General features: G+C 43.0%; 1 protein-coding gene across 1 annotated transcript; it reads left to right on the top strand.

The window, feature by feature from the left end:
- ANKRD29 (ankyrin repeat domain 29) lies at positions 1-27,119 on the top strand. Its single transcript, XM_074576844.1, has 10 exons — positions 1-98; positions 5,412-5,522; positions 7,511-7,609; positions 10,117-10,215; positions 15,162-15,260; positions 18,201-18,299; positions 23,183-23,281; positions 23,744-23,839; positions 24,919-25,017; positions 26,895-27,119. Exons 1-10 carry the CDS (start codon positions 78-80, stop codon positions 26,976-26,978), a joined length of 906 nt encoding a protein of 301 aa, XP_074432945.1. The 5' UTR covers positions 1-77; the 3' UTR covers positions 26,979-27,119.
- Positions 27,120-27,670: the final 551 nt, after the last annotated feature.

The raw sequence follows: 27,670 nt of genomic DNA, 5'->3' as shown, positions 1-27,670 counted from the left end.
CCGCCCCGGCCCCGCGCAGCCCCGGGGCGCGGATCGGCGCGGTTCGGCGCGGAGCGGCGCGGAGGCGGAGCGCTGCGATGTGCAGGATGTCGTTCAAGGTGAGCCCGGGCGCCGGGGAGAGGGGGGGCGGGGGGGGTGGGTGGTGGAAATGCCCGTTTGGTGCTCGCCCTGCCGGCATCCCGCGAAATGCTCCGTCATATTCTTGGGTTTGGGGATTGATTTATTTTATTTATATGTTTTTTCTTAATGGAAAAACGGGGGTGGTTTAGGGGGGAAGGAAAGAAAACAGCAGCGTCTTTCCCGGGCTACGGGGTGCCCCGGGAGTGCCGCGGTGGCAGCTGATGGAGAGGATGCTTCTCCCGCAGCCGACATCCCCAAAAGGCTGCGTGGTTGGCGTTACATAAACTGCGAGCCTCCATGAAGCTTTTTAGGGTGGCCGGGCTCCGCGCTGTGGGATTTGGTGCAGTCAGGAGCCTCCTCTCCACTTTTCCGACCATCTCTGCTAGTGCTGCTCATGATGTGATTAGTTCGGAGGCAGCATCCATCCCTGCTTTTCTTTTCAGGCTGTGGTGGCCGCTGAAGCCAGGCTGGTTCCTTCCCTTTTCTGTCCATGATTCCTGTCACTTTTTGTCCTTCCTCCATCTAAAACTATGCAAGAGCAGTAATTTTCAAAAGACCACCTAAAATATTTTTTTTAGTCTGAGGACAGGATTAATAAAGTCAATTGCCAAAGACGGAAGCAAGTAGCAATTTGCTGATGCTAACAGATAATATTTATGCTAGATGTACATCTTAGCTGTGCACTTTCTGGATGCTGTGCTTGCCCTCCTCTTATTGATCACCAGCTCTGTGCCAGTCCTTTGCCATGTTGCTCGTGTTGCATTGCTTTATCTGATGGATTATTCCCCGTACTTGCCTCTCACTCCTGTCAAGGCGTTCCCCCCGCCCCAGGGGGTGCTGGTGCTGCGGTGGCACCGGGTCAGTGGATGGTGGTGGTGCAGCAGGTGATTTCCACCTGCAGTTAAAGCCTTGGTGTGGCAGGGAGCAGAGTACCTTTGCCCCTTCTTCTTGCCTCCTTCTGCATTTTTGGCCTCCTTGGTTTTTCACCTTGTCCTTCAGGTCTTCTTTTCTGTTCCGTCCCTCTACGCTCCTTTTCTGTGCCCTATTTCTCACTTGCTCTTCCCACGAGTACTCCCGTTCAAGGTAGCTCACTGCCTGCTCCCTCTCCCTCTGGAGAATTGCAGCCCCTGCCTCCCTCTGCTTTCTCTCTCTTTTCTGTGTCGTTTTACTTGGCATTTTCTCTTCCTCTCAGAAGACTCTGTACTTACTTTGGATTCCTGCTGTCTCTGTTTGCTGCTCTCTGCTCGTGTTTCCCATCATACCAGCCTACTTATCCATGAGGTAGCATTTCTCTTTCTTTCTCACTGTATGTACACGTGAATATCCTCTCTTCTTATACCAGCTTTTTCCTGTCTAAACTTACATTTGTATCTTGTTTCTTCTTTATCAGGATCCTTGATGTCCCTGGCCATGGCAGGGGGTTGGAACTAAGATGATCTTTAAGGCCCCTTCCAACCTAAACCATTCTATGATTCTATGTAGGATGTATTGCTATCTAATAAAGTCCTCTCTCTTTCCTCCTAAGTCCTACTAACATTTTTCAATGCATCATGCTTGATCCTGATTTCCAGTTCTTCTTCTTAAAACATTTTACTCAGTTCCTGCTTTCCATTAGGACTGGTTTGGAAACCGAGAAAGAAAAGGGAATTTTCTTGTTTTTTGACAGTACAAGGCACAAGCTGCTGGGCTGGTGTTCTCTTTCTCCTGTCTTTTTTTTTTTCTCTTTGCCTATTGCCTCTTTTCTTTCATCTTCAAGATCACAGTTCAAGAACTGCACTTTTCCTCCTCAGCTGTTACCCCACTGTGAGTTGCCTCTTCTCTGCAAACACCAAGTCAAAGGTAGGGCAGGGAGCAGGAGCTGCTCATCGCAGCATTTAAATGATAGTTTTCCCCTTAATATTCCTAAGATGACACATACAGATACATTATCGCATTTAATTTTTTCCATATTCCTGCACAGAAGTGGTCTTGTCAGATGTATAACATATATTTTCCTCTAGGCCATTTTTGAATAAGCATTTTTGCTTGATGCCAATACAGCGTGAATATAATGCCAGCTTTTCATCTTCGGGCTCTTGTAAAAGCATATAAACAACCGAAATGAATAGCACAGCCAGAGTTTGAAATAATGCTTTAGAGATCTTGATTAAGTGGAGGAAATTGTATCCCAAAAGTTGCTGATGCTGCAGCAAGTGGCATAATGAAACATGTCATTTTCACCAAAGCTATTAGCTAATCACATTTTCAAGTGTTTATTACATTCTGTTCCCAGACTGTCAATGCTGAGGGTCAGTTGTTTGCTTTAAGGAGTTTTTAGGACCAGACTAGCTTTGTAATAAGAATTACATGAAAATTGCATCCAGGTAAGCTCTTGAAATTCCACATTACCTCTCCCTAAGAATTATCAGATGAGACAGAATTGAATTCATAACTGAACAGCAACGGTCAAGGTTTATGTCATATCCTGCAGTTTAAAACCCATTTATTGCCCAAAAATCGTTCAATTAATCAGATTATTAATCCCGAAGTAGCATTTTACATTTTGCCTGCTAGTGATGTCACTATTGCTGATACCACATGAAAATGAAGAGCACAGGTGTATAAATCCTTGGTTTGAAAGCAGAAGAGAAATTGCCAGATGGTAGTCCTTGAGGCTGTCCTTGTAGGGTGCCCAGATCATCTGAATAATTTTGCAAATTTCCATTCATTTTAGCAGGTAAAATAGCTCAGATTTGTGTTTGCTTTTTTTTTATCTAACCACTCCATGGTTGATGGTGTGACTGTTCTGTCTGCTTTTATACAAGGAATCCCCAGCAAGGTGGGGGCACAAGGGGAGGCGCGAGTACTGACAGCAGTCATTCCTAACTGGGTCAAAAAACACCACTGGGAAAAACCTCATTTTGTGTCCTGGAGCACTGGAGAATTCTTCCATTCCTTGGGTCTGATCCAAAATACGAGGACAACTTTTCTGGAGAGCTAGTGTAGGAATTACAGGGGAAAAAAAAAGAGGAAGGAATTTATGACTCATAAGGCTAAAGACTTTGGACTTTTACTTGCAGATGAGGGTAACACTGGCAACTTAGTTCTCTTCTCTCCTCATGTAAACTGATGAAAGCAAGTAAAGAGTTCCTGAGTATTGATTCCGGATCCTGCCTACCTGATCGATAAAGGCGTTGTCGTACGGTAGGCACCATAAAATGCAGTCACATTGCTACTGTGCCCTCATAGTGAAAACTGGGCTGGGGGAAATAAATCTTGGATATATGGATATATTGCCATATATATACGGATATATTGCCATACCCCAAAGCTTTCTAAAACTTTAAGGAATAGAGCGAGACAATAAAAGGTAAGGAATTTGATTTCCCATTCTGTGAGGTCCAAATATCATTCTTTTGCAGTAGCTTTCCACTGAATATCATAATAATAAAGACAATCAGACAATATTCGTACCTACCAGCTCTATAAGTAAATAAATATCTGCCTAATAAATCAGAGCAAAAAGGGCATCATGGGCTACTGAATGTTTAGATCAATTGTTTGCTTTTACATAACATTTTGAGTGGTTGTAAGGGTAAAGATAGGAAGACGCTACTGCGTTGCCAGCAAGGAGGGTATAAACTGCCAGCTCTACTTTGATCGACATTATCTACAGATTCACCAGGAGAAATGTATTAGCTGTAAAAGGAAGATCAGAAATTAGCCTAATGTGCTTGCTAAATGTTCCAGACTCCTGCCCCTGTGTGTGCTGGTACAAGAAATATCACTATCAGTTTATAGGAAGTGTCTTATAATTTATTGAATGGTTGAAACTCCTCTCGACTCAAACAGCTGCCAATTTTCCAAACTATGAATATTAAAAATGCAACCCATGGAAAGTGCTCAGGGCGACGGATCTGGGATAGATTCACACAGGATTGGTCTTGTGTCTGCTGGTTTCTGGGAGGTTTATTACCTGCGTGTCAGTGAAAGAAGCAATTTAAACTCTGCTCTATATGTGCATTTTAAATATCAACCATAAAACCATTCAATCCTGATTCTCTACCACATTACACGCGCCCATTGACATTTAGAGACGGAGAAGTGCATATCAGATCTTCTGAAGCAGAATGATTGACTTTTACATCCACTCTGCACTCTCTTGGAGTTGCCCTGAAGGCAGGATTCACCGGAAAGTAAGGCCCCCCGGGTAATTTTGACGCTGTTTCGGTCTAAGATGACCATCAGTGAAACAATGTTTTACTGAACTGTTGGTGGTTTTGGGCCTTATTAAAAAACCAGCGGCGTGAGCCTGCTCTAGGATACGTAGCGTTGCCATCACAGTGGTGTTTCCCCTCCGCACTTCACCCGTCACAGCGCTTACCCGTTCTGCTGTCCTCCTCCTATGCTGGGGCAGCGATAATTTGCTCCTACGCAGGAAAAGTCACACCGTGGTCCTTGTTTCTAGGACTAAGAAAGCCTCAAAAGAGTATTATATTACTACCAATTTGTTTAACAGTGGCCTGTGTTATCTAGATTTCAGAGTTTCCTAATTTTGCCTTATGTATCGCCTTGCATACTTAGTAAATGGATCCATAAGCCTATAGACAGTAAGATTTTAGCCTTTTCTTTTTTTTTTTTTACTAGCATCACCCAGGAGATATCTCATGTGCCCACAGTTACAGGGTGTTAATTGCAGGGAGGAGGCAGACCAAACAGTATGGGAGGTGCATGAACAATATTTTTCCTGTATTGGGACTTTATGTGCAGAAAAGAAGGCGATGCCAGAGAGCTAACCTGAAACCCAGGAAGATGTCCTGTAGCAGGACATGCCAGCAGGATGATTCAGCCTCTCTGACTGTGCCCAGCCCCACCACAGAAGCAGACAATACAGGTACCAGTTAGCACGTTGTTTTGTGTGACGTTTCCCTGTGGATCTGGGCTAGCACCGTTGTCTCTCGTTACAGAGCAAGCTAAGAGTCATAGGCTGCCATGGACACAGGGAGGACCTGAAACAACACGAGGTAGCACAGGGAGACTGATGTCTTTAATTGCACAAAGAAATTAAATTAGCTTTTCCTTCCGTGCTCTGGTTTTGACAGAACAGCACACTAGGCTGAAAGTTGCCTGGCTTGAATGCAGAATTTGCATGTGTGTGTTAGTCCAATGCATCTTTGCATCTTCCAAAGTGTCTTATTTCTGCTTTTTTCTTTTTTTTCTTTTTTCTTCTTTTTTCTTCTTTTTTTCCCTTTTTTCTTTTTTCTTTTTTTTTCCTTTTTCTTTCTTTTTTTTTTTCTTTTTTTTTCCACCAGAAAGAAACACCACTCGCCAATGCTGCGTTTTGGGCTGCAAGAAAAGGAAACCTGGCTCTCCTCCAGCTGCTGCTCAACAGTGGGCGAGTAGATGTGGACTGCAAAGACAGCGTATGCGCACAGTGCCCCTACAGCCACGGCACTGATTTTACATCGCTTCCCATAGCCCCCTGCACCCAGGGCGCGGCAGGGATCTAACACGAGACATTTGAGAGTCTTATGGCACTTAGGGATGATTTAAAACCTTCCCTTGTCAGGAAGCAAGTTTGAAACTCAAGATAAAATGAGGGTGATGATTTACATCAGTGGCAAGGGGTTAGGAATTTGCCAGCGCTCAAAAATGTGTCTTACACAGTTATTTGTGGCGCTGACATTAAAAACACAGATCCTAGCACCTCGGGCTTCTCTTTGCAAGGAAATGTCATTGTAGTGATAGATCACAGTGAAGAGTCGACTCAACCGAGCCCAAGCAGCAATGATTCTGTCAGCTAGCAGAGCTCCTCATAATTAGTTTTCAAAAAAAAAAACCCCAACCCTGGACCACAGTTTTCATTTAGACAATGTAAAAGTTTGCATTTGATGTGCAGCCGTTCCCACCCTGTGTGGCACGCAGCGTCCTACAGCCGGCGGTGCCGTCAGAAGAACTGCTGGCCTCCTGACTTCTTCCTCCCCCCAGCCCCAGTATCTCCTGGACTTGGCACCAACATGAAGGCACGGTACAATTTCCAAGCAAAGAGGAGCCCAGACACGTGACAGAAAGATTTCAGGGGGATTTCCTTACTGTAATTGGCATGGGTTGAAATAAGTTTTGAGATTAGAAATGGGTTGAAAATGCAGATGGTGGGCAAGTCTTGCTATTCTGCCTACAACATATGGAGAGATACTTGATTGTACTAAGCTATGGCAAAGAGCAGGGGAAAACCAAGGCTGAGAAGTTCCCAGGTTTCTTTGGTGCTGGGACTGATTTACCGAGAGTCATTCCTGTGTGGTACAGGATTAGTGCCACTTCCAGCCTGAAACATGAACCTGCTGCAGCTCCTCTCACTTTGAATACCTTCAAAGTGCAAGAGATTTTCCAAGCCCACTGACTTTAATGTAACTTTTCATTTTCATATCATTTTTGCCCTCTGGGCAACTATTTGTCCTGCAGTACTTCTGGACCTGATGGTGTGAGTGTCTGACAGGGAGGGAAGGGTGTTCAGATGAGGGCATGAAGTAAGCAGGATACAGATCAGTGTAAAGAATAAGGTCCGCTAATGCTCATTTTTCCTCAAAATAAGGCTAACCTTGATCAAGAATTTTTACAATATGTTGTAAAATACCCTGACTTATTAATTATATCAGGCATACACATTTTCTAGACTAAAACATTTTTCTATGATTAAGGCTGCATGCGACTTTTTTGTAAAGTCACACATTCCTGCTTTAGATTAAAGTAGTGTGTGCGAATGTTTTAGAAGGATGAATTTTATCCTTATGCATGTGGTTCATGTATATTGTCCGTATACCACATAAATATAACCTAAATCTTATTTGGGCCACTGGAGCCGTGACCTTGTGGGGTACTGAGAGAACCTGAAAACACAGCTCTGGTATGGAAAGTTCTCTCATGTAATGTGAAGAGTCACAGGGTGAGTTTGCTGTCATTGTTTGGAGAGGGAATTAAATCACCCGGACCTTACTCCTGACTATGACTCACAATTAAGTGACTCAGCTAAGTCACTCGGCTCCTGAGTCTAAGGTTGCCTAAGGTTATTAAGATCTTTGAGGTTCTCCGATAAAATGCTGTGCATAAATCAAAAATATTGTTGCTATTTTCTTGTTGCACTTATTTTGGGACAACAAGGAGAAGTCATTGCACACAAATGTTGCATGGTTTTGAATGGTCAGGCCCTAACACTGCAGGCAAGTCTGTAATGTTTTTGCTTTAACACCTGCTAATTGCTTATTTCCAAAGTATTCTTGATAGTAAATTTTAAACCTGGTAGCAGGTTTTGCAATGATCATAAGCTTCCTTCAGCTTTCAGAAGAGGTGCTGTCTCTTCCAGACAGCTGGAGGTGTCTGTTAAAGGTACTGACTTGTTTTTCCTTACTCCCAGCTTGGCACAACAGCTCTGATGGTAGCATCTTACTACGGACACATAGATTGCGTGCGGGAATTGGTGTTGCAAGGAGCAGATATCAATCTGCAGAGAGAGGTAGGAGAAGTTCTGCGTTCAAACAGGGATTGATTAAGTGACTGTTGGTTTATTAGAAATAATAAAAGTGTTGTCTGTTGCTTCTTGCCAACTGCTTGTTTGTCGCTTGCATGTATAAACAGGGTCTGTTCTACTGAGAACATCAAGGAATAAGGTGTCTGGAGTTCATAATGGAAAATGAGATGCCGGGGATACATTTATAAATAATTCATCAAACATTTCCAGCACGTCTGGTTGGTGAGGGTCAGTTACATCTGAGATGTAACCCCTCCAGGATTACACCATAAATGCATCTGCAATTTTACTTATTGGCACAGTAGTTTACAGCTTTCTGGATGAGATAACTGATAAGGACAAGTCCTTTACCTTTTGATTTTTAAACTCTGGTCATTAAAATAGAGTGGATGCTGTTGCTAGCCCGGGGATTACTTTGACTCTCTATGATTTGGAGCTTCTGCCTCTTAGTCTGAGCCAACTCATCTCTAACAATCACAGAGCTTAATCACCCATACCCATCCCTGCGTCTCTGCTTTGCATTCAAGGCACCTCTCACACCATGACACGCTTGCTTGTGGAAGGGACGTCAGCAGCTAGTTTTGGGAAAGTGTCTTCCCCTCATACTCCACGCAAGTGGTTGTAAGGGGTACCTGCAGCCCCTCTGGTCTGTGCGCTGTACACAGAGAGCAGAATTGTTCTGGGACAACAACAGTTTTACTGGTCCTAAGAGAAAAACAATTTAGGGAGGGCGTGCAGTAACATGGGATGATGGCAGGCAGTGCAGGACAGCAGAGTGCTCGTTGCTTTAACAATACAAGCCAATGTTTCTCACTTTCCTTGGTTACCTGGAACTAGAGCATTAATCTCATGCTGACATCTGCAAGTTACTGAGTCAGTTAATGCCGTATTCAATGATATAAGTGTTGTTGCACTTACTGGCCTAAACTTGCTCTAACCATGATTGTCAGTGTCTTTCACTGGGGTCCTGTTCCAGCAAAACATGTATTTAACATGTCCCTTCCCTTGGGTAAACATTGCTTGAAAAGCAGCAACAAAAGGAAAAGTTGAGAACAGTTTTATGGAGCTGCTCTTGAGCATCGCTCAGGCCATACTGATTCAGCAAGCCAACAAAAAGAGAAACACCGAAATCTTCCAAAATCACTCTGTTGCAGAGAGGAAGCAAAATAGATGGCGTTTAAGCCCTAAAGACCAACAGCAGTGTTCTGAAACTAAATCCACGTACTCAAATCAGTGCCCTTGTATTTCTGAAGTTGTTGTGAAGCTTGGGGAAGTGAGAGCCCCATAAATGCATCTGGAGGAGGGGGCTCTCCAATGGTCTCAAGGGGTCATGTGCCACTGTAAAGGCTTTGGGCACTGGAGTGAATTTCATGTGCAGCTCCCCTTTCCTGCACCTTCTACATGGGATGAGAGAGGCCCAAGTCAGGAAAGCCTGCTTGTCTCTTCCTTCCTTCCTTCCTTCCTTCCTTCCTTCCTTCCTTCCTTCCTTCCTTCCTTCCTTCCTTCCTTCCTTCCTTCCTTCCTTCCTTCCTTCCTTCCTTCCTTCCTTCCTTCCTTCCTCCCTTCCTCCCTTCCTCCCTTCCTCCCTTCCTCCCTTCCTTTCTCCTCCCTTCCTCCCTTCCTCCCTTCCTTTCTCCTCCCTTCCTGCCTTCCTCTCTTCCTTCCTTCCTTTCTCCCTCCCTCTCTTTCCCTTTCCCTCTTTTTCTCTCTTTCTCTACCTTTCTCCCTTCCTTCTCTTCCTCTTTCCTTCTCTTCCTCTTTCTTTCTGTCCACTCACTGAAATCTTACATCTTCATTTTTTGGTCCTGATTTACTCACATGTTAATGACAGTATTTTATACAACTAGTGTAAAATACGGGGGTTTGGTTCTTCAGTGAGGTTAACGGAAAGCAGGAGTTGCAGGGCTGGTGATAGTTGCTTGAAGGCTGCTTGGCTGGATGGGGAGCTACTGCTGCAAGAGACAAGGGTGACTTATACCAAGAGCAGTCCCATTTTGTCGGTGGAGAGTCGAGGCAGGTGGAGCTCTGCTTTACCAAATAACTGCCTCCCTGGTCTTTCCACACAATGATCCAAATCCATTCCATGCTCCTATTTGTCTCGGGTTGTAGCGGCAGGTGGAATAGGAGCTGGTTTCAAATTGGCTGTTCCTCTGTTGTGCAAGACTGTTCTTTCCTCACTCTGGGATTGCTTTCCTTATATGGTGACTTGGTAGAAGTGAGCAAATCCGAGGTCTATATTAGAAACTCTGTGAAGAAGCCCCTTGTGAAACTCAGAATTGACTCAAATGTGTGATGCTGGACAGATTTCTCAGTGCAAGGGGAAGAAAACTGACCTAAGATACCCGGTGTCCTCTGGAGTCCTCAAAACCACCATGTCTTTTCAGCTGATATCCAACTGATTGTGCTCAATACTTTTCAATTTGAAATGTATATACTTCAGTCAAGTGTGTTACGTGTTTGGGGTTTTTTTAATCCATTTTGTTTCCTTACAGTCAGGTGCAACTTCCCTGTTCTTTGCTGCACAGCAAGGCCACAATGATGTAGTGAAGTTTCTCTTTGAATTTGGTGCCTCCACTGAATTTAAGAATAAAGTAAGATGATGGGTCTATTTTTGCATGCTGATACATTCTGAAAATCAAGGCTGGTTTTTCCTGCTCACATGACACGGCAGCAGGAAGATGATAAAAGGATTTCCTCACTTGAATGTTTTCTGACTAATATGGGTAATGCAACATATTGTGAAAATATTAGCTTGTTACTAGCTTTTACTGTCTAGACTAGCTGGTTACTAGCTTTTACTGTCTAGACTTGATGGCATAAGTTGATCACAGATCAGTCCCTTGATAGCGATATCAGTCTTTCCTTAAGTCATCCTCTAATACAAGAACAGAGGGTCTTTTTGTAAATGTTAGGTAGAATCCATTTTTAGGTGTATATGTCCTTCACTTGCATAGACCGAAATTTTGTCTACATTGGGATGTCTCTGCATCCACCATAGGATATGTAAGAATATATCAGCCGCAGTCCTCCCTAAATTCCCATTTACTCATCTGTGACAAGAAGATGAAATGCATCTCAGAGCTTCTATTTCTTTGTTCAGGCGGATCCTTTTTCCAAATCTTCTTGGAATAGCCAAAAGCCCAGACGGCGGAGCCTGAGTCTGGTGCAGGGATCCAAATGCTTACAGCTTTGAGACTGGGCTTTGGTAACCCACTTTTAGACTGAGTCTGGATGGGAAACCACCTTGTACTTTGTGCAGCAGTGTGTACCTGAGCAGAAGGCACCATTGAGAGCACACTGCATTGACAGTATGCATCTTCCATTGGCCTTCCAGTGTGTTTTTGTATCTGCTCCATTCTCTCATTTAATAATATAGCTTCTATAGCTTGGAATTTTTCCATCAAACCATCGTTCCGTTAGCAGGCGACTAAGATAACAGGCTCCTCCATCCCTCCCAAGCCCCAGAAACGATGGCGGCACTGGAAAAGATATGGCTGATCCTGGCTTTTTTTAAAGGGCACTGCAAAATTAATCAATTTACAAAGAACTTTCTAGTATAAATGAAGACGTGGGATTGAAATAAAAAAACCAAATTGAATGTATCCTAGGAAACAGAGACTTTAAAGCAAGGAAATGCAAAGCCCAACATGTTCTTTTTCATGTCCCTCTCTGTAAATTGTAATTACTGCATTTGTTACTCATATATGTGAGTGTACATTTGTTACTCATAGATGTGAGTGATGGAGAACTATGTTAATATAGGCATTCAATTCTTGTCACACCTGGTATCATTAGAGTTGATATTCTCTGCAGCAAGCAAAGCAAACATGTTCCAAAACAGAGTAATGAAGTAATTAGCAATAATTTCTGCTGTTGTAAAGAGAACAAATAGTACTATTGAAGGTTATTTTATATATATACTATAAAATACATATTATTCAATAATATTATTCTGCATTGTCTGACATCCCTAGAAGCATGCATCATAAATTGAAACATGTTCTCTTTTCTTACTCTGAGACATGTTATAAGCATATGGGTTCTTAAAAGGCTTTTCATGGGGGCATGTTTTCTGAGCAATACTGCAGGTCGAACCATGTGTCACAGGCTATTTTTCAGCAAGTAGTGACTGCGGAAGATCACTTCTACCTTGTAGCATTATTTCAGAGATCATAAAACACCATATAATTCTAAGCTACTTTCTGGTCATGATGGCAGAGGTGCAGGAACAGGTAGGTGAATAGACAGGGAAGTCTACACCAGATAGCATCGTCTTATTGGATGCTGCTGATCCAAGTGCTTCCATGGGAGATTGGAGCTACTGTATGTACCGCCAGTAGGGAGGACAGACTGTGGGGGGGGTAAGAAAAATGGTTTCAGAGGAAGAATTGTAGAGGTAGCTGAGAGAACTGGCTCCTATCTGATCTGGAAGGGTTTGCATTCAAGGATTAATAGGAGCTACATTATGTCAGGAAAACAGGATATGAGCAAGAAATCAACCCAAGGCAGCGTGCCTCTCTGGGCTGTACTGCCATGGCCCTGGAAGGGCCTCTGTGGTTGCTCACGCGTCCCTGCTCCCACTTGCTGCCCTCCTCAGAGTTTCCAAGAGGTTTGCCAGTACCAAAGATGCTGCTTCAACTTTTCACTCATCTCACCTGACGCCAAAAAGGAAAGAGGGAATCACATGGCTGAAAGGGATTTTAAAACTCTGTCATTTACTTTTTTCTTTGTTTTTTTTTTCTAATAACTCACCTGCCTTCTCAATGGCCTGTAAAACACTGGGGGCTCCAGCTAAAGCATGCTGGAGGAAAGGCTCTTGGGCTGGCAAAAAGGGAAGAAAGTGTAAGAGAAAGCGAAATGGAAGCTCAATGGCTGAGTTTTTCTCTTCCTAAGAAACCATGGACCTTCACACTGTTTGACAATTCCTCAGTTTAATTGAGTGCTGTCTTACCACATGGCCTTTTCAGTTAAAAAGATTTCTGGTCCCAACTCCCCTTTTCTTACAGCAAGACCTGTCTCCATCAGAGCATTCAAATGAATCTCAGTGTCTTCTTTTGAATATATTCAACTTCATAGGAGACACAGTAGAGCAGGTCTTAGAGCCCAGTTGTCTTCCTGATCAGGGTCCAAATCTCCAGTTCTCTCTGGCCCAGTAAATATTTGATTTAGGGTGGGCAGCTGGAACTGGGGAACACCAAATGTTTTTTTTTCTGACCCCTAGACTTGGACCAGAGTGATCTAGGAAACTTGGTCACTCTGGTCTGAAAGATTTAAATCACGTATTTTGTAAATGTGCTATTCATTCCAAAAACATATCTGTCTAAACTTGTTTGTTGGATTCAACCAAACACTTGATCAGGATCCCCATTTTGAGACACTTGGAGATAACCCATGAGAAGTGTCTCCCTTAAACTCAAGCTGTGACATCTCCCAAGGTGGGATCACGCAGTTGTACTCCAAACGTTGAGCATCAGTTCCACTGTGCTAACTGCAGGTAGCTTTGAGGCCCTGACTTTGATCTGGGACCTGTCATTTGGTTCCCTCCAGAACTTATGTTAATAACCAAACAATCTTCTTAAAATAGCCAGAGTTTGTTAAGAACACGAGAATTTTAGAAAACAAAAAACAGACCATAAAGCAATAAATAAACTATTCTCATATACAGCTGAGTACGTCTATTACCCACCATACAGGGAACCTCAATAGTTTTAAGCTTCCTAAAACTCATCCTTCGCTGCCTCTCCACAGAGGAACTCCAATCTGGATAGCACAGTTTCTCTTCTTAACTCACTAATTTTTCTCTCCCCATTTCCTTCGGGGAAAGAGTCTTTAAAAATGTCTCTGTTTTTTGTTTGTAGCCCTTTGATCTGGTAACTCAGTAATCGAGCAAAATGGCTTTCAGCTGGTTGGAGACAGGAAATAGGTTTCACGGAGCTATTAGTTTTTGCCATTGTCTTTTAAGTGTGTATAAGGTATTTTTTAATCTTGGAAGCATTGTGGTTGCTTTTGTGTTTTGTTACAGCAGTTCCTATTACATTTGGGTAGCTTAATTTGACAGGAAAGTCTAATGACTCATTGTAGCTATAGAGTAACTTAATTCCACTGACCTGATTACAGAATATATTTACTCAAATAATCCAGAATTAATATGCAATTCTTAGATTGTCACGTAACAGCTCCACATCTGTGACTTTGCAGACACTCAAACCTTGTTTGCTTTTCAGTGTCGTAGGGAGGAAGAGTCAATATGAGGTTTTGAGAGTAGTTATAGACAGTCCCTGTGGGTTAGTTCGGTCATGTCAGAGCTTGAGTTTTCATGAGGTTATTATAGGCATGAAATAGCACCACAGATTAATAAATTTGATTGGCACTTCCCATTGTAAAACATCCATTTGGCTATTCGAGCTGTAACTTCTCCTGTGGATATCTGCCTGTGGAAAATTTCAGACAAAACTTTGGAGCTGTTTCAGAGGACAAGGCTGAGGGAAAACACAATCTTCTGCCCGCATTAATAACAGTTCTAGAAACCATTTATTTGAAATACTTTAGATAGCTTATCTTGTGGAGGAGGGGCTTGAGACTGGGAGAAGGCAGGGAAGGAGAGAGAAGACCTCTGGTGTGGGTGACTTGGGGTATGTCTCATCCTTGCACGATGGCATGGTGCCGTCCCAGAGAGAAGATAAAAACTTCCTCTCTGTATCCGTGTCAGAAATAATGGTAATTTTTGAGTGAGGCACAGTGCATTTACCAAGCTGGCAAGACCCGCATTTGCTATCTTAGTTGTTTCAGCTGGTGTGGAGTCGATTGCCAGTGACACAGAGGTTTTTACTTTCTCAGACAGCTTCCAAGGGAGTGTCTCCACACGCAGGACTTGATGCATGTGCCTAGGTCTCCCTTTAGTGGTGATATGCAGTCACTATAACCACCTGGGATTGCTACTACCTGCAGGGATCACTTCTTCAGCAGAAGTACTGGTGGTCTTGGTTTTGGTCTGATGCACGCTTCCGCAGTTCGCTAGCATGCTTTAAAATGCATCCTCCCTGCTCTACTTCAGGCCAACAATCAACAGGTGAGAGGCAAGACGTGACAGGGCATGAGGTTCTGGCCAAAGAAGAGTAAATGATCAGGACGCTTTAGGGCAGGGGAAAGGTGTGCTGTCCTTCGGTAGGTGTAAGGACTTCGCAGGGGTGGTGGATTTGGTTGTAAAGGGAAGAGACTTGGAGGAGCTTGGAGTTGTGAAGTGAGCAAAGCTTCTAGTGGGAAGGCAGAAGATGAGGAACAAAAAGCAGAATTTTCTTCGTTCCTGTCCCTCGCTAAAAATGTCACAGGAGAAAATGTTTATAGTGACAGATCCAAGTTTAAAGATTTGTGGGGCAAGACTCAGTACTAAAATTATGAAAGATTCAGTAGCTATTCACTACAGAACTGCTGTGAGCCAAAGTCTGAAGAGCCTTAAAATTTGCTTATGTTTTATGGCGATGTTCAGTCCAGCACCTGCCCTCTCACCTGACTGTACCCATTCTTTGCTTTTTCACAGGATGGAGGTACTGCTCTTCTAGCTGCTTGTCAGTACGGGCATGCAAAAGTAGTGGACACTCTGTTAAAGCACGGCGCCAACATTCACGATCAACTTTATGTGAGTTATTTGACGTAGATTATATTGACAGCACTGGTGGTGGAACAAATGTGCTGTTGGTTGGACAACAGCAGATACTTTGGCTCCAGCACACAGAAGTATTTGCCAAACGTTGTGGTTTTATAGTACTCTACTCTTCTAAGATGTGAATTTTGTTACCTGTCTGCTCTTCATGATCCTGGAAGAAGTAACACAAAAGCAGAAAAGATGATTTGGCTGCCTTTTGGTCTTTTACCTGCATGAAGGATATGTACCAAACCTGGATCAGATTTGTGCTATCCATTACCTTTGAAGAAGGTAATGAAATCACGTTCTACCATGATTCGCGTTGCAGACAGACAGGTGAACAGCTATAAAGCCACTGATTTACTAGAGAATCAGTTCATCAGTTTTCTGCCAGAAAGAGTAGTAAAAGTTGTGTTGTCTTTTTAAAAATATCAGTTAAAATGATGTCATCTGGTATTTGCGCATCTCTACCTTGTCAGCGCTTTGGGCAAAGAATGGTTAAAATGACTAAACTGAATTGACTTTTCAGAAAGCTGGATCGAGACAGTGAAGCACTGGATTTAATTTACTTCAACAGAGACACAAATAAGTTGAGCTTTTCAGAATTCAACAGAAATAACTGGCAGGTTTTCCCTCCAATTCCCATCACTCTTTCCTACCCCGGGGCACACAAGACTGACAAAAAGGAAGTTGTTCCCCAGGGATATGCGATTGTTTTTTTTCAGCCATTTCCATGGGGTTTGGATCTGCAGGATGCTGTCACACTCAGCTCCTGTAAGCGTGGGTGGGAACCAAGGGCTGGTGACTACAGAAGCCACCAGCCTGCTTAGGGGGCTGTGCATGGGTCACACAGGGGCTCCCTCACCCCGCATTTATAAAGAAGGGCGTCCCACCCTCCCTGCTGCGCAAATAGCCATTGCCTTTCTAATCTGAGGGCAGTGATTCACGCCTCTGCACGGTAATCCCAGGGGTTACCACTGGGTTTAAAAATAGCCATGCTGCCACACCTGCAGGCACATACCTACAAGTGAAGGCAGTAAAATCACTTCCTTCTTGTCTCTCCTGGGGATGAGCAATATTTGCAATTGGATTTAGAAGTGTATTTTTATTGCTCACAGCCATTGGGCAAAACCAGTCAGAAATAGCTGCTTAATAAAATAAGAACACAATCTCTTGAAAAAGAGCATTAGACTGGCTCCTTTTGTGGGACACTGCCAAGCGGCGTTTGCAAAGGGGTAACCGGCTGGCAGCCAAATGAGAGGGATTTCAAGCGTGCATTTAGGTAGTCCTCCCGAAACCAACAAAAGGTGTTTTAATCTTAAATTGACTCCCACGAGGGAAAGAGGAGAAGACAAGAGAACACCCTGACTAAACAGTATTTCTTGCAGAAATACTTTATAGCCTTAAAACAGTTTTCTCATTATAGCATCAATTAAAATCAAGTACAAAAAACTAATAGTTAATTTTTAAAATGGTTGGATGACAGGGAAACCAAGATTCTCTGTCTTGATTGATGTTACAATAAAGAGCTCTTTTACTATTATACAACCTTGTTTACTTTCTAAATGGAAGTGTTGTCACTATGCCTGTCTCTGGAGGAAGCCCGCAAAGGAGCTGATACCATTGCCCTATTTCATGTACTCGCATAGCAACCAAAGAAAACCGTCCCTCAGAGGGCCCAGAGGTGTGCATTTTGTAGTGCCAGCAGACACCTCTCTTGTTTACCAGGACATTTGTCTTGAAATCAAGGTCAAACATTTTAAATTCAGGTCCCTGGGGCACTATATTCAGCTCATACTTCACTAGGCTGGTGCTGAGTTTTGCGGGAAGAGGAGTAGCTAACCAGTTATCTCTTTGCAGACAACAGCATTCCATCCCAACATAGTGATATGCCAGCAAGGTCAACAACAGGCTTCAACTAAAATGCGCTGTATTTTGTGATAAGCATATGCATAAATTGGTTAGATGTGTACTTGTACATCTGGGATGTAGTGGGGGGGGTTCATTCATGTCTCTATTTAAACTAAAAGACTTTTACCTCCTAGGAAAACTTGCCCTAGCATGTCCTGTGCTGAGTGCTGTGGATGTAGGATGGGTAAACACCTTTCCCACCCTCAGTGCAGATTTCCACTTCCAGCTGTCTGGCTGGATTCTGATGCTGTTTGAAAATTTTTCATCAAATAAAAATTAATGAAATATGACTTCTAAATTCTTTTCCTAAGGAAAAGCTTCTATAAAGCCAAACACTGAAAAACATCTGCACAGGAAAGACACGTTGAGGAAAAAAAAAATCACATATTTGTTTATTTCTTTCACAAGCTTTTTGCAGGAAAATGCTGGATTCTGCTAGGGCTATGAGACACTCTGTCTTGCATGGGCTACTTTACATGACTCTATTACAGGTCAAGTCTTTTCTGCGAGATGTGCCAGAGTAGTGCCACGGTTGTTGGTGGGGTGGTGCAGTAGTATGGCACTGTACTTATTTCTTCAGCCTAAAGGGCAGACTTCAGTGCTGGGGCCTCCAGTTCTGCAAAGTACTTGAACATGTTTTCACCGTGTGTTTCCACATAGCAGAACGCTTCTGCATGAACATACAAAAGCTAAATGAATCTAAATAAATATAATTTGCTGTATAGGAATGGGTTTCCTGTTATGTGGTTCAATGCTTTGAACTTAGTATTCCAGACCTGAGATTTAATGCTCAGTTTGGTATATGGTGGGAACCAGTACTTATGCATACTGAATGAAAAATGTTAGCATAGTTTGTCATGAACTAGACTTTGGATTTTGGTAATTATTTCTTGAGCTTGGCTACATAGATGCTCTTACACTGCATAATGGCTTAAGAAGAACTTGATTCAGTTTGGTTTGGTTTTGTATGGAAAAAAGTGGCATAATCTCAACACGGTGTAAGCTGCATGCGTTTGTTCTTAGGATGGAGCTTCTGCAATTTTCCTGGCAGCACAAGGAGGCTATCTGGATGTCATCCGACTGCTGCTTTCTTCAGGAGCAAAGGTTAACCAGCCACGGCAGGTAAGCTCGACACTTCAAGGAAGAGCTGGGGTCTAATTACTAGATTTTACAGTTACGAAAAATTAACACTGGGTTAGAGAGATTTCCTAGGTGTTAAAATAACTGAGGGATACGTAAGAATACATGATGCACACAGATGTATATAAAAGCTCTCTTGGTTTCCTAAAAAGGATTTCTTTATTGCATAGCTGTTTCTTGGTTCTCAGATCAGGGCTTAAACAGCACATTTAGATGCTGCTTTGAGTAGCCAGATATGGGAGTTGCGAAGCTAGCTTTACTCCCGGCCCTTAGGAATGCCTGCTTAGAGACAGGGCTTCCCAAGAATCTTTGAGATCCCTGCTTTGAGAGAGCCTCCCCTGTGGTCTGCTGAAACCCTGCAGGCACGGTATCTGTCCTGGGTTTTCACGTAAATTGATGGGATAAGGTCTCGTCCTTGCAATCAGTCATGTATGGCTGCCAGGTGGCTGTGATCACTGACTGCAGCAAGTTAAAAAAGTCAGCAGGCAGGAGCAAATGAATGTGAAAACTCTAATAACAGTGGACAACGTAGCATGTGACAAGCTTTGCCAGGCATTTTGTGTATTTCCTTTCATCTATGCCAAAAAGCCTGACAAGTCATAGCCTGGCAGCACAGATTGATGTATATGACTTCTGCTGCTGCATCTGTAGGTCTGCATAGCCTCCCTGCTACTCCTGTAGTGTAAGGAAACTGGATTAGCATTTTATGTGCTGAAACTAAAGTAATTTCCCTGCTGCCTCTTCCTCCACTTCCCCAGCACCAGAGCTGTGCTGGCAGCTACTGCATGGACTGATTCTTTAGTTGCTCCAAGGCTACATCCATGCTGTGTCTCAAGGTCAAGATTAAGAAATGTTGTTAAAAGCTGTTAGTTAAGGCAGACTAAAAGATCAGTGTAGAAGGATAGACCAAGGTATGCATTAATGCCTTTTGAGTGGGCCAAAATAAAGTTGAGGAGCCTTAGATTTAGCTCCACCATCTTGCCATAAAAGCTGCATTCTGCTAACCGTAATTATAATGCCCCAGCTAATTCTTTCTGAGAATATTTTTTTAGCTCTCTAATCCAATTTCTACAACACAATGTTTCGTGAGGCATTTTTAAATCTTAGTTGAGGCAAAGACTTGACTCTGTGCGAATGTTCCTCCTGGCTCTGTCTCATCTCCGGCAGGACAGGCTTTGCTTCAGGGTACCTCCGATCCCTGCTAAGATTATGCCTGGATAAATCCGTGGCATTTGTATTTGGGCCCACTGTAATCTGAAACATTTCCTTAACAAATGGAACATTTTTACTGTTTAATTAGTAAAGTAATGGTTGGATGGACTTCAGTCTCTTTCTTACTAACAAACAAATTTGTACTTTGTTCGAAGGTGGCATGTTGGTCCTGAGGAATGTAGCTCTAGATGGGGCAGTTGCGATGTCAGATGACTCCAACTGTCAGTCACAAAGTACATGTTGCTCACTGCCATAGGAAACTTTTCTAAGCAATGTAATATTGAATACAGAGCTGCAGAGTGCCGGGTGTGAGTTCATGCTTCTTTCTCATGGTGTCTAGGTTTTCCTCTCTACCTTGTGAATTTGGGTGCTTAATTCATGAGGCTGAGCGTGTGCCTCATATGTCTCTTCCTGCTGCTGTAGTGGATACCAGTTCCCCTTTGGTCTCATGCCCCATCTCCCAGTCCCACGGGGATGCTCCTAACACCGTAGAGCATCTCAGATGGTGCTGCCTGTCCGTGGGCAGGCCTTCCAGCTCAGCTCTCGCAAGACCGAATAGTGAAGATTCCTGGCGAGTTTCTTCCCTGGCAAGGACATTTCTCTTGGATTTTAGCCGCCTTCTTTTCTTTCTGATATTTCTGAGCTGGGCAGGAATTCTTTTGTCATCTTTTTGTCTAGACAGAGCTGGGGGCAGTGTCTGAAGCCTGGTGTGGGAGGTGTTTCTTTTCTTCTCCAACTCAAGAACAAAAAGAGAAGATTATTTGCCAATGAATTTTACAGTCTGTTTTGGCAGCCTGTGTCCCAGCAGGCTTTAGTCTGACTGGCTAAGCAGATTCAAAATACGTTGAAAATTAATGTTTTTATCTTAACACATGATATGCAATTACACGTACATGTACGCCAGTAAAGCTATATAGAGTGTAGACTTCAGACAAGCAAGCAATTTGTTATTAGCAAGAATTCAGCTGGTGTAGTGGTGTGAGTGGACTGATGGGCAGAACAGCGAAGATGACACCGAGTAGCCTGAGAGCAGGCGCTCTCTCTCCCTGGAAGTCCTTACTGGGAATTCAAGGAGTATTTCACCTCCCACCCTAATCTGTCCCTTTCTAAAACTCCAAGCCACCAGCAAACACTGAGATTCAAAGCTGCAAAGCAAAGTCATTAGTTAATGGGTAAGAGAAAGAGCACCAGAAATTTCAGTCAGAATATGATTGCAACTGCTGGCTAAAATGAGAGGTAGCCTGTATGTACTTGTAATCAAATATACTGTATATATTTGTAATCAAATACGGAAATAAGCACAGCTTAAAAACATGGTGTATTTAATATTGTTCTAGGAATCTAATGGTCTCCGGTCTGCTGAGACAAGGAAAGGAAAGTAGCTTTTGAACTGCATCCATTCCTTTTCTCACTCATCCTGCCACACCTCCAAGCCTTAATATCTGTTAACATGGGAATTCTTATGTGGCCCGTTAGTATGATGTAATATCTCTTTTGCACCATACACCAACAAGAAAATGGACAGAAATCTCATCTACTCCATATAAATATTATATGGGTTTGCATAAACCTGCATGTTAGATGCTGTTTGCTTAAGAGAGAGAAGTTGATAATAGTCAATGTGAGCCCACCATCAACTTCATCACCTTTCTTCTCTTCAGGCTAAGTCCTCCAGGGCAATCGCACTTTCTCACCATGTATTTTTGCCTCTAGCCTGTAACTGAGATACTGAGTCTAACAGCAATACTATTAAGGACAGTTAACGGTAACAGCGGTGTTACCCAACATTTGTATTTCTTTCTGCTCCTTTGCATTTATACCTGAAAATAAGAGTTGTTCTTACAAACTTCACTGTGAAAAAAAGAAAGCTGCTGTATTCCCTGTGTGGTGATAGTGCTTGCATTTCTTGTGTAAATAGAAGCGTGGATTTGTATAGCATTGGTACTTCATGCAGATTAAATTGTGTAGGTTGCTCTCAGGTATTTTCCAAGTTTTATAGACTTTTTCAGTGCCCCTATTGCTATTTTCTAGAGCCCTCTGGTGGGGGGAGATTAGAAAAAAAAAAAAAAAAAAAAGAAGTGTCAGCTTACTGGTAGGGAAAACACTAGAAATTGGAGAGGAACAGTTTTTGCCATCACGCTAAGATTACATAGGCTGTATACGAGACAGCCTTTGTTATTTTTGAATCACAAAGAACACTCATTGTATTAACAGGATATATGAGTTCAGTCACTGAATGAGGTCAGTCACTAATGTCAATGAGTTAATTTATAGAGAAATGGTACAAGAGTGAGTAAAGCTCTTGTTCCTCACCATTTGAGAAGACTGAAGATTTCACGATGTGTATGTGCTCTTTCTCAGAATCAGAAAAAAGGGAAGCCCAGAATATTATATCAAAGGAAGAAATAACTTTTCTGTTTCTTCCAAAGGATTAAGTCACTAGCCCATAGAAAGCAGAGAACTGGTTCAACAATAGGTGTTTGGATTGCATGAGCAAGTCATATGAATCTTCAGTTGGCACGGTGCAGAGAGATTGCTTCTTTGATCAAGGTGGAAACATCTTATTTAAAGTAAAAAGTTGTGTTCTTCTGAAACTTCTCATTAAGGCTCTTTTGGAAGCCCCAGTATATTTTGTCTTCTTTTTTCCTGCCAAGTCTTCAGGCTGCTGAGGGTGGCGAGGGGAACTGGCAAGCACTGAAGGCGAAGCAGACACCCTGCTATGTAAGGGCTCACTTTTACGTTAAAGTCCATACAGGCAAAGCCTTTTGTGAAAGGCCCACGAGAATCAGTTTGGCACCACATAACCGCTGGAGTCCTCCTGTAGTCTGGAGAATCAGGCCATTTAGAAGCAAAAGGAGGAAAAGACACAAAACTAAATTCTCATTGCGGCGAGAAATACTTCTAGTGCTTCAATTCACCTTTGCCTTTGGGATGGAAATTATAGTTTAGATTATACTGAATTATAGTGCATTTTATTTTCTGAGGTTTTCTGCTCAAATAATGATTGGATAGGAGAATTTTTACCAAATCAGATTGTTTCATGCTGAATTCCTTGATAATTGCCTTGTTTTCTAGCTGAGTTCTTGATGATAAAATTTGTGAAATACTTACCATCACTGTAAGGCAAGATGTTTTTACCAGATTCCTTGAGGGTGGATAACGTAACTTAACATTGGAAGTTGGGGATCATCTTGCATTGCTCCTCAGCTTCTCTAAACAACATCCACTCTGTATGTGCAGAGACCCAGGTGCGGAATCTGTCCACGCGTGCTGAGATTTACCTGTATCTTCTGTCACGTCACCTAGAGTTCAAAGCACACATGATACCTTTGGCCTTTACATTTCAAACTTCCCGATGTATTTTAGGCACGACTGGTAAGCCAAAGAGGGCTTTAACTGTTAGCACAGCAAAGCACGTTTCAGGCCATCTATGCAAGAGAAAGCAGCTAAGGGTGGCTCTACTCCATAACCGGAATGGTTCTAACCAAGCTCCCATGTGCCTTTGGGAGCGACTCTGCATATGTCTATCTGTGATGCAGGATTTAATTGAGAAGTTTAAGTACATCCAGTCCAGTAGGCAGACTTGGGCAGTAAAATACCAGGGAGCACAGAATCTCGAAGTGAAACCTTTAGCAGTCTGATTTTGTTTGCAGGATGGGACGGCTCCCTTGTGGATTGCATCGCAGATGGGTCATAGCGAAGTGGTGCGAGTAATGCTGCTCCGGGGAGCTGAGCGAGACGCCGCACGGGACGTGAGTAGCACTTCTTCCTGCACTCTGTCTGCGGCTTAACGCCTCTGAGCTTTTTTTGAGGCTGCAAGGCTGTCTGAATGGAGGCCCGGCGTCCCCAGAAGCTGTCTTGTTTGCCAGGTTGTAAAGTCCCACTGTGGGCTCCCTTTTTCCCGTTGTGTCTGGGACAGCTTCCTGGAGGGACCTTCTAGAATAAGGGAATGGAAATGTCCATACAAATGAGAGACACAGACGATATATGGTGTCATGAATTCATTTTACACTGAAGTTTTCACCTGCCAGAAGACAATCCTCCAGCTGTCCTAAAACCAGCAGCACATGTGGGGGTGCCTCCTCAAAGATGATGAGCGGAAGAGACCCTCCTCTCAGAGGTGTCGAGGAGAGATGGCGTTTCCCTCCAGACGAGGGGAATGCAGGTAAAGCATCATTGGTGACAACTGAACTGACCTTCCTCTCTCTTTACAGGACGGTACGACTGCTTTACTGAAGGCTGCCATTAAAGGGTACAACAATGTGATTGAAGAGTTGCTGAAATTCTCTCCCACGCTTGGCCTGCTGAAGGTTAGTAGTGAAACACATAGATTTTTAGGCAGAAACTCAAGAAGGCAAAGGGTCTGATGAAAGAACTGATGTTTATGGCTTGCCAGTGGAAGACGATATGGAGCTTAAACCCAAAAAAGTCAAGAGAAAAATGAAATTATCTTATCTTATTTAGCCTCTAACGCTAAACACAAATGAATCTTTTCAAATTAAATTGTGACTTTGATTTTTGGAATGAGGAAGCACATTGTGTCATAGATAGAATTCTCCCGCTTTTTGTCATCTGATTTTATTTCTACTATAAATGGATTGCTCTTGACGGTGCAGTTTGTAGCATTATCCCCTGCCTTCTATTGCACTTAGTCAGCAAAATATTATCCTAAGAGACCTGTTGTGACCAGATTCTCTACTTCATTTTGTTTTCCTCTGAATTCAAAAAACGCCTTGAAAAATAACAGATATTTGGAAACTGCTTTTTAATAGCTTATCTAATTTTGTGTGCCTCTAAATCACATACTTTGATAGCCTCTGTGCACGCAACTGATTGGCAATATTGATGTACTTGAAAATCCAGGTCACATTAACTTTGTTGTTAATTACAAGTATGAAATAGCTTCCACGCTTATTTGAACTGTCAGTTTGCAGCCACAAACGAAAAGCCAGCCATAAAAAAAATCATCATTCAGCTGTTTGACATTGAGACCATTAATCATGAGAGAAAGAAGATAAAATGCACAGATGGTTTCCGTTACTTCTTGTGCTTCTGTTTCACTTGCTAATGGCTGATTTTTGCCAGGCAGAAGCGAGTGCTATGTTCCTTTCACCTCTAATCTAATGACAAGGACACTTTTTAAAAGGAAATACTGCTGTGGTAAAGTGAACTTGACTCCCATTTTTATTAAAGCATTTAAAATCACCTCCTTCATAGCCCACTAGCCTGCCAGCGCTCTGTCTAAATCAGACCCATACCTTTGATGACCCAACCTCTTCCATGTTATTTCTTTCTTGTTCATAGGCTTGTTCTTTGCAAACATTTGTGTTTCACTGCCTTTTGATTTCTTCCCATGCACAGTACAAACATTTCCATTGGTATTTTCTAGAATGGGACCTCTGCTCTCCACGCGGCTGTCCTGAGTGGCAACGTGAGGACAGTGGCGCTGCTCCTCGAAGCTGGAGCGGACCCATGCTTGAGGAACAAGGTATGTCCTGCCATGCTGTCCTTGGTGAAGAGCAGGTGAGGAGCACCAAGCAGTGGAGCCGTGTGTGCCCCGTGGGTGGTGACAGTCCACGTTTCTCTGTTGGTCCGTGGTTGCCTCTCGATCCTCTCCTGAAGCACCACCGTTCAGTCCATTTGTTTCTGTATATAAGCATCTATCAGGGTGCTAGGCAGTACCACTGGTGGTGCTGGTAGTTGTGAAGTTACATCAATCTGAGAATAACCAAACCATGCAGCACAGGTTAAATTAACTATAGCTAGTCATGGGCTAGCTAGGTTGCATTTTAGGGAAACATTAGTCTGTTACTGCTTTTGATAAGTTGTAAGTTATATTCATGTCTTGTGAGAAATATGCAAGAAAGATATTTCAGTAGCAAGAGAAATATATATCTGTGTGCTTTGGGTAAGAAAACTTCGTTAGGATTCAGCACATTGCTAATGCAAAAAATATCCCACGCCTCTTTTCCATATCTTACTATAAATCTGTTAGTTTATTGAAATAGTTTCATATTAATTTCACGGCAGCAACTTTTCTGCAGAAAACTTGTCTTGTTTTCATTCTGTAAAGTGTTTTAACATTACATGTTTGATAATTTCCATGAAAATGTCTTCTGCAGAGCTGTTTATGAACTATTTGCTGCTTGTAGTTGATATCTCGCTGGGTTTGTTAAGCTCTGAATGGGTGGTCTGGTATTTGCCTCTGGTTTATGGTTGGGCGAATGAAAGTTTGTAATACAAGTAATCTACCATGTACCTTCAAAATGTTTGTCATGTACTATAAAATCTGTGCCTGTTATTTCTGTATCATTCCACTTGATGGCAGCAGAGTTAATGCCTCACATACTGTAGTTTGTGTTAATAGGCATTTTGTTTTGATGCTATCATCCAAATAATGTGCAAGATTTTTCTGCTACTCATAGTCATTTGCAGCAGAAGGGTGTGCAGTATAAAAAAGTCTGTGGCTGTAACCTCTCCTACCGATTATTTTTCTTTTTCTTAAACAACGTGCAATTTGGCACAAGAGAGCACATTATACAGGACAGAAGTACAGATTTTCACAAGTAGCTTCATTATAAATACTTTATGTTACCAAAATTCATAGAATCAAAGACTCATAGAATAGTTTGGGTTGGAAGGGACCTTTACAGGTCATCTAGTCCAAACACCGCCTGCAATGAGCAGGGACATCTTCAACTAGATCAGGTTGCTCAGAGACCCATCCAGCCTGACCTTGAATGTTTCCAGGGATGAGGCATCTACCACCTCTCAGGGCAACCTGTTCCACTGTTTCACCACCCTCAGTGTAAAAAATTCCTTCCTTATATCTAGTCTAAATCTTCCCTCTTTTAGTTTAAAGACACTACCCCTTCTCCTATCACAACAGGCCCTGCAATTGTATACAGTAAATACAGAACACCAAACTCTGATGTTCTATTATCAATCCTACAGAAAAGCACTGACTATTTCATAGCAATTAAAGTCTTTCCTTGGACTTTTATGGATTTTGGTACTTAAAGACCTGCCTCATATCCCCCAAAAAATCAGCAGCTATGTTCTCTTTTAATTGTGTGGCAGTAGCATAGGGAGGGGATCCCAAGGGATACCATTCAGCTTGGAAATCAGCACAAAATGAGCTGGCCACTCAAATTCCATGCTAGGATTATTTTGAAGACTTAAGTGAGATTTGCACACTGTGTGGAAAGGTGACTTCTTCAGATATTTCCAACAGTGGTGGAGACAACACTCGAATAAGCATGTCATTATAATGCCTAGTACCATCTTCTGTAGAGCATAATGCTTTTAAGCCATAGTTTGGAAACACTCATTCATTTTTGCTAACCTGAAGGTTTTTTGTTCCAGGCAAATGAACTGCCGTCAGAACTAACAAAAAATGAACGCATTCTCCGACTCCTCCGCACGAAGGAAAAGCAAAGGAAAAGCTAATGCAGCCCTGCAGTAAATGCGGGTTTGACAGAGATGCGCCCTGACCACAGTAGCATGACAGTAACCCTAGGTTGCCCGAGAAGGGCTTGTTGGAACAGTCTGCAGAACTGATTAGCCTCTCCGGTACACGCTCCCTGAACGCATGAGGCCCTTGACACGGGATCGCCATGGGCTGGGGCCTCTGCCTGGCATTGCTGAGCGCAGAAGGACTGTGACGAGAGCAGGATTTGGCCTGGGAGCTGCGTTTGCACTGCAGCCCTGCCTACACTCCAGGATCCCACCGGTCCCAGCACCAGTGTTTGCTCCTCTGTGCCTGCAGCGTACGCATCCCCACACAAGCAAGTGCTCCCGCCGTTTCAGACACGCGTTCCCATACTGGCATGGCTGCAGAGCTGTAACGGGTGCCTCGGAGCAGCCAGCCCTCGTGCCAAAAGGACGCTCGGATCTTCTAGCTGTTTGGATGCAGTCAGTCCTGGAGCAGCTCCATGGTGCTGCTGCTCTCCCTTTGCTGGCAGAGCTAGCTCAGACCATTCCTCTCTACCTTCAAGTGCCGCATGGGGCTAGAGGTGAGATCCCACCTGCAACATCCCAACATCTCCTGCCAGCCCAGGGCTTTGGTAACATTTTTTCTGCTACATGAAGCTCCATAAAAATGATCCAGAGCATTACAAATTATGCCAAAAGCTACCAAC

Source organism: Larus michahellis, chromosome 2 (assembly GCF_964199755.1).
Source record: "Larus michahellis chromosome 2, bLarMic1.1, whole genome shotgun sequence".
In the NCBI taxonomy this organism is placed as follows: domain Eukaryota; kingdom Metazoa; phylum Chordata; class Aves; order Charadriiformes; family Laridae; genus Larus; species Larus michahellis.
Note: the sequence above shows the minus strand (reverse complement) of the source record. Positions and strands in the feature narration are given on the sequence as shown.